We start from the raw sequence: 7500 nt of genomic DNA, 5'->3' as shown, positions 1-7500 counted from the left end.
CTGTGTGTTTGTGTTTGTGCGTGCATGGCTGCGTGCGTGCGTGGCTGCGTGCGTGCGTGCGTGGCTGCGTGCGTGCGTGCGTGCGTGCGTGCGTGCATGTGCGTGCGTGCGTGCGTGCGTGCGTGCGTGCGTGTGCGTAGACACTGTCCGGTGTGTGAGGCTGAGGACAGGTGATGAAGACGATGGTGGCGAGGGTGATGAAGACCACCACAGGAGTGACCCTCAGATCGCCATCTGTCTGGACTGTAACCATGACAACACCACGGTAGAAAATAACCCAAAACAGCCGATCTACAAGCATACGCGACAACTGAAGTGTAGATTGGAGATCCATCTGCATCTATGAGGAAAAGGTTAAATAAGTGGTTAATCAACAAAAATAAAAGTACTCGTATCAGTGTGTCAGTACTCTGTATCGGTACTCTGTGTCGGTACTCTGTATCGGTACTCTGTATCGGTACTCTGTGTCGGTACTCTGTGTCGGTACTCTGTATCGGTACTCTGTATCGGTACTCTGTGTCGGTACTCTGTGTCGGTACTCTGTGTCGGTACTCTGTGTCGGTACTCTGTGTCGGTACTCTGTGTCGGTACTCTGTATCGGTACTCTGTATCGGTACTCTGTGTCGGTACTCTGTATCGGTACTCTGTGTCGGTACTCTGTATCGGTACTCTGTATCGGTACTCTGTGTCGGTACTCTGTGTCGGTACTCTGTATCGGTACTCTGTGTCGGTACTCTGTGTCGGTACTCTGTGTCGGTACTCTGTGTCGGTACTCTGTGTCGGTACTCTGTGTCGGTACTCTGTATCGGTACTCTGTGTCGGTACTCTGTATCGGTACTCTGTATCGGTACTCTGTATCGGTACTCTGTGTCGGTACTCTGTATCGGTACTCTGTGTCGGTACTCTGTATCGGTACTCTGTATCGGTACTCTGTGTCGGTACTCTGTATCGGTACTCTGTGTCGGTACTCTGTGTCGGTACTCTGTATCGGTACTCTGTGTCGGTACTCTGTATCGGTACTCTGTATCGGTACTCTGTGTCGGTACTCTGTATCGGTACTCTGTGTCGGTACTCTGTATCGGTACTCTGTGTCGGTACTCTGTATCGGTACTCTGTGTCGGTACTCTGTATCGGTACTCTGTGTCGGTACTCTGTATCGGTACTCTGTGTCGGTACTCTGTATCGGTACTCTGTGTCGGTACTCTGTATCGGTACTCTGTATCGGTACTCTGTATCGGTACTCTGTGTCGGTACTCTGTGTCGGTACTCTGTGTCGGTACTCTGTGTCGGTACTCTGTATCGGTACTCTGTGTCGGTACTCTGTGTCGGTACTCTGTGTCGGTACTCTGTATCGGTACTCTGTGTCGGTACTCTGTATCGGTACTCTGTATCGGTACTCTGTGTCGGTACTCTGTGTCGGTACTCTGTGTCGGTACTCTGTGTCGGTACTCTGTGTCGGTACTCTGTGTCGGTACTCTGTATCGGTACTCTGTGTCGGTACTCTGTGTCGGTACTCTGTGTCGGTACTCTGTGTCGGTACTCTGTGTCGGTACTCTGTGTCGGTACTCTGTATCGGTACTCTGTGTCGGTACTCTGTATCGGTACTCTGTGTCGGTACTCTGTATCGGTACTCTGTATCGGTACTCTGTATCGGTACTCTGTGTCGGTACTCTGTATCGGTACTCTGTATCGGTACTCTGTGTCGGTACTCTGTATCGGTACTCTGTATCGGTACTCTGTGTCGGTACTCTGTGTCGGTACTCTGTATCGGTACTCTGTATCGGTACTCTGTATCGGTACTCTGTGTCGGTACTCTGTGTCGGTACTCTGTATCGGTACTCTGTATCGGTACTCTGTATCGGTACTCTGTATCGGTACTCTGTGTCGGTACTCTGTGTCGGTACTCTGTGTCGGTACTCTGTATCGGTACTCTGTATCGGTACTCTGTATCGGTACTCTGTATCGGTACTCTGTATCGGTACTCTGTATCGGTACTCTGTATCGGTACTCTGTGTCGGTACTCTGTATCGGTACTCTGTATCGGTACTCTGTGTCGGTACTCTGTATCGGTACTCTGTATCGGTACTCTGTGTCGGTACTCTTTATCGGCGAGTACTAAAAAAGAACACTTAGAACGCCATTGGCCGAGATCTACGTCAAGTAAAGCTCATTATTTAATAAAACCCTCAACACCGTTGCCATAGATCAACGGCAATTGCGCTTTTATAGCGTTTTCGATCGATCAAGCCATAATGCTACTTACGTTAGCATCGGGTTGCTACCTGTTGTTGTCACGACACTGGGTCGCCCATCTTAGATCGTCGTCGCCATAATCATCCATCTGTTTCTTGGATTTTTGGTCAAAACAAGGTTTATAGGGGCACGGTGGCACAGTTGGTAGTGCTGTTGCCTCACAGCTAGAAGGTCCTGGGTTCGATTCCCGCTGTGGACGCTGGGGGCGTGTTTCCTCCTCCGCGTCATCAGTGCCCATACCCGAGGCGGGGTTGGCGAAAGGGCCTTTCTGTGTGGAGTTTGCATGTTCTCCCCGTGCCCCCTAGGGTAGGTACCCTCACATGTTCTCCCCGTGTCCCCTAGGGTAGGTAGGCAGACTTGATGCTCAAGGCAGCACTGTGTATGCCTTGATCCCGCCTCTAGCTGCCGCTGATTGGCCAGGCCGTTTTGTGGCCGGTACCCTCACATGTTCTCCCTGTGTCCCCTAGGGTAGGTACCCTCACATGTTCTCCCCGTGTCCCCTAGGGTAGGTACCCTCACATGTTCTCCCCGTGTCCCCTAGGGTAGGTACCCTCACATGTTCTCCCCGTGTCCCCTAGGGTAGGTACCCTCAAATGTTCTCCCCGTGTCCCCTAGGGTATGATGGAGGGGAAAGGAACTGGTTGGAATAACGTGTTCCTTCCACGCGCTACGTCCAACCTGGGAAACTCCCCCCTGTCAGGTGTAAAGGACGACTTGGACACTCAGGCATGAAGGAAGCATGAGTTCAAGTCCGTTGCTCTCCCCAGGTTGGCGGAGGGTGTGCAGAGCCCAGGATCACATTAGATAATTGACACAGGGGTGAAAAATGGGTTACAAGCCCTCCAGTGGAGGCTGTAGGTACGATGTGGAGCCCTCCAGTGGAGGCTGTAGGTACGATGTGGAGCCCTCCAGTGGAGGCTGTAGGTACGATGTGGAGCCCTCCAGTGGAGGCTGTAGGTACGATGTGGAGCCCTCCAGTGGAGGCTGTAGGTACGATGTGGAGCCCTCCAGTGGAGGCTGTAGGTACGATGTGGAGCCCTCCAGTGGAGGCTGTAGGTACGATGTGGAGCCCTCCAGTGGAGGCTGTAGGTACGATGTGGAGCCCTCCAGTGGAGGCTGTAGGTACGATGTGGAGCCCTCCAGTGGAGGCTGTAGGTACGATGTGGAGCCCTCCAGTGGAGGCTGTAGGTACGATGTGGAGCCCTCCAGTGGAGGCATAGATCCGTATGGTAAACGAGGCCTGTCCAGGACCCGTTCAACTTTATGTTTACTACCGGAAGTCTGGAAATGTGGCTTTTCAACCCGTTGGACTAACTATCAAACTATCAATAAAGGCAAAACAAATATTAAAAAAACAAAAGAAAACTCTACAGGGACAATGAATGGCTGATTTTTCAGTGGAACCAGAAAGCCACGCCCACTGCTATGCTCTATGAAGCCACGCCCACTGCTATGCTATATGAAGCCACGCCCACTGCTATACTATATGAAGCCACGCCCACTGCTATGCTATATGAAGCCACGCCCACTAGCAGCTCTATGAAGCCACGCCCACTGATATGCTCTATGAAGCCACGCCCACTGCTATGCTCTATGAAGCCACGCCCACTGCTATGCTCTATGAAGCCACACCCACTGCTATGCTCTATGAAGCCACGCCCACTGCTATGCTCTATGAAGCCACGCCCACTATGAAGCTCAGAAAGGGTTTTTCTTTTTCTTTTTTCTTTTGATTCCTCTCCTCCAATCAAGATGCAGTATAACCCGTTTCCTCTCCTCCAATCAGGAGCTGATGAAGCGTTTCATTCGCTGTTCCAGTCGCGTCACCGTGGGAACCATCAAGAAGTTCCTCAGCCTCAAGCTGCAGCTGCCAAGTTCATACGAGGTCAGAGGTCATGATGATTCATTGATTAATTCATTTACTACAGCCTTCAAATACTGTTCTAACAGACGGAAGGCAATTCTGTATTTAAGTCCGATGGTCATGGACCACTATGACCACTATGCTCCAGGCTTGATAAGCCCAAAGCTTATCGATACCGGGTACTGGATAAGCCCAAAGCTTATCGATACCGGGTACTGGATAAGCCCAAAGCTTATCGATACCGGGTACTGGATAAGCCCAAAGCTTATCGATACCGGGTACTGGATAAGCCCAAAGCGTATCGATACCGGGTACTGGATAAGCCCAAAGCTTATCGATACCGGGTACTCAATAAGCCCAAAGCTTCGGGTACTCGATAAGCCCAAAGCTTATTGATACCGGGTACTGGATAAGCCCAAAGCGTATCGATACCGGGTACTGGATAAGCCCAAAGCTTATTGATACCGGGTACTGGATAAGCCCAAAGCGTATCGATACCGGGTACTGGATAAGCCCAAAGCTTATTGATACCGGGTACTCAATAAGCCCAAAGCTTATCGATACCGGGTACTCGATAAGCCCAAAGCTTCGGGTACTCGATAAGCCCAAAGCTTATTGATACCGGGTACTGGATAAGCCCAAAGCGTATCGATACCGGGTACTGGATAAGCCCAAAGCGTATTGATACCGGTACTCGATAAGCCCAAAGCTTATCGATACCGGGTATTCGATAAGCCCAAAGCTTCGGGTACTCGATAAGCCCAAAGCTTATTGATACCGGGTACTGGATAAGCCCAAAGCGTATCGATACCGGGTACTGAATAAGCCCAAAGCTTATTGATACCGGGTACTCGATAAGCCCAAAGCTTATCGATACCGGGTACTCGATAAGCCCAAAGCTTCGGGTACTCGATAAGCCCAAAGCTTATCGATACCGGGTACTCGATAAGCCCAAAGCTTCGGGTACTCGATAAGCCCAAAGCTTATTGATCTGTCGAAGTGTCCTTGAGCAAGAAACTGAACCCCAAATTGCTCCCGATGTGCTGGCTAGTGCCTTGCATGGTTTCTGCCGCCATCGGTGTATGAATGTGCATGTGAATGGGTGAATTGATGCACAATCTATGTAAAGCACCTTGGATAAAGGCGCTATATAAATGCACCATTTACCATTTACCGGGTACTCGATAATTTTTTCAGGTATCAGGTTTCGAGCCCTAATTTTACCCACCATAATGTTAACCTGAGTGTGTGTGTGTGTGTGTCTGTGTCTGTCTGTGTGTGCGTGCGTGCGTGCGTGCGTGCGTGCGTGTGTGCGTGCGTGCACGGTACAGTTGGACGTGTTGTGTAATGGAGAGATCATGGGCAGAGATCACACCCTGGAGTTCATCTACATGACCCGATGGAGACTGCACAGCCACAACGTGAGTGTGTGTGTGTGTGTGTGTGTGTGTGTGTGTGTGTGTGTGTGTGTGTGTGTGTGTGTGTGTGTGTGTGTGTGTGTGTGTGTGTGTGTGTGTGTGTGTGTGTGTGTGTGTGTGCGTGCGTGCGTGTGTGCGTGTGCACGGGGGGGAACGTGTGCGTTGTTGCAAACGAATGTTCCATATTCAAAGGAATATTCGAATATAAAACATTAAAGAATAATCAACTATAAAACATTAAGGTTTGAAAACAAATTATCTGAGTTCTCTGGGTCAGGTGACTTTAAACGACGGCTTGTCTCGCGAGATCACATGACCCTCAGTCAGAGGCAGCTATTGGAGCACAGATCACATGACCCTCAGTCAGAGGCAGCTATTGGAGCACAGATCACATGACCCTCAGTCAGAGGCAGCTATTGGATCACATGACCCTCAGCAAAGATGGTTTATGTATGAAGATGGGCCAACTTCATTGGAGCCACTAGACGCGAAATGGTACACAAAGCCTACAAATGATCTCCTAAATATAGTAGGCGTGGTTTGCTTCTCCCCGACCTCCACCTCCCCCCCCCCTGACAACAACACTGTTTCCACACTCAGTCTAGTAGGTGGCGGTAATGCACCATTTAGGTTTGCCAACCGCCATGAAACCCGATGCATTATACATATTTGTACAGTATTTGAACAAAAATGAAAACAAATAAACAAGGCAATTGTACATGCAAATGGCCCTCCTCCTCATTGACCAGGCCTTTTCAAGGAATGAGGCAAATTAAAAGGTGTACTTTTGAAATAGGCCTCCAACCGTATGTATTGTATTTATAAATTCATGATTTGGATCTATCTTATTAAAGAGTCTCTCCCTAATAGAGTTGTAGAATGGCGTTTCATTTTCAATTTCCTTTAGATCACACAGACTACATAATCTATCCTCCTCAACCATGCTTACATATCTGCCTGTCTCAATATGCAGACCAAGTAGGCTATGCCAGCTCTAATTTGGGCACATAAGGATCGTTTCTAATAGAGAGTATGCGCATGCATAAAGTGAATGGCAGATCGAGTGGCAAAGTGAGTGACAAAGTGAATTTAATGTTGTTTAAAATCATTTAATTCAATCAAATCAAACTTTTCTGTGTGGATGTTTGGGCTGTCAAGGCCAGAAAGTAGTTTTTTGTCACTCAGTAGGCGTTCCCGCATAACTTCCTGGTATGATGATGATGTCACACGCATACCCTCTATCGTTTTAAATATGTCCATTCAATTCACGTTATAATATTCACAACCCATTTACCGCTACCATTATTGAATCCCTCCGGGATCCCTCCTGCCAGGGTTTTATCGCGCGTGACACTTACTTTGAAGAGCCAAATATCCATAATCGCATTTTACTATGAAACCATTCCGTGTGTGTTGACGAAGCTGGTGCTTGTTCTCTCGGTCGGTGGTGGAAAAAGTGGACCGCGAGTATCACAGCGCCTGCTACAGGCCGTTGAAAACGCTTGTCTGGGACAAAGCGACCCCTGCAATGTCGCTTCTGTGAGATAAAGCCGTCTGAAAACAGAGCAGGCAATGTAAGTGGATGCGCGCGCATCTTCAAAATGGCCGTGGCCATTGGCTCAGAAGCATAACAAAGCTAACGAACGGTAGATTTCGATACGATCGTATTAAAACATGCATTAATGAATACATCGCTGTTAAAACGGCTTTTCCGGGTGTGGCACGCTACGCTATTCTACGTGTCTATATTCCTATGTTCCTGGCGGGCCTCGTGTTAAATATGGGGTCAGAGCCCCCTATGTGTTGTCCGTGAAATTGCAGATGGACAGAGAGAGGCTTCCGGACTCATCTCAAATCTCGCGAGAGTTTGTTGCTGGGATAAAGAAATGTCATTAACAAAGTAGATTTTCTCCTGATTTGTCTCGCTAAAAGAAGCCACTTTACTATGAATATCTTGTAAATATT

The 7500-nt window shown here is 48.9% G+C and overlaps 1 protein-coding gene across 1 annotated transcript in view; it reads left to right on the top strand.

Annotated features, from left to right (window-relative positions):
• The window catches only part of LOC306918040 (polycomb group RING finger protein 5-A-like), a 22830-nt gene that overhangs the window by 11284 nt on the left and 4046 nt on the right, over positions 1–7500 (top strand). The window contains exons 5-7 of the mRNA XM_079530935.1: positions 141–265; positions 4040–4138; positions 5449–5538. Coding sequence (XP_079387061.1) covers positions 141–265; positions 4040–4138; positions 5449–5538 — 314 coding nt within the window. The remainder of the gene's footprint in view (positions 1–140; positions 266–4039; positions 4139–5448; positions 5539–7500) is intronic.

The sequence above is a fragment of the Electrona antarctica genome (genome assembly GCF_951216825.1).
Source record: "Electrona antarctica genome assembly, contig: scaffold_182, whole genome shotgun sequence".
NCBI lineage: Eukaryota > Metazoa > Chordata > Actinopteri > Myctophiformes > Myctophidae > Electrona > Electrona antarctica.
This window is presented reverse-complemented; position numbering and strand designations above follow the sequence as displayed.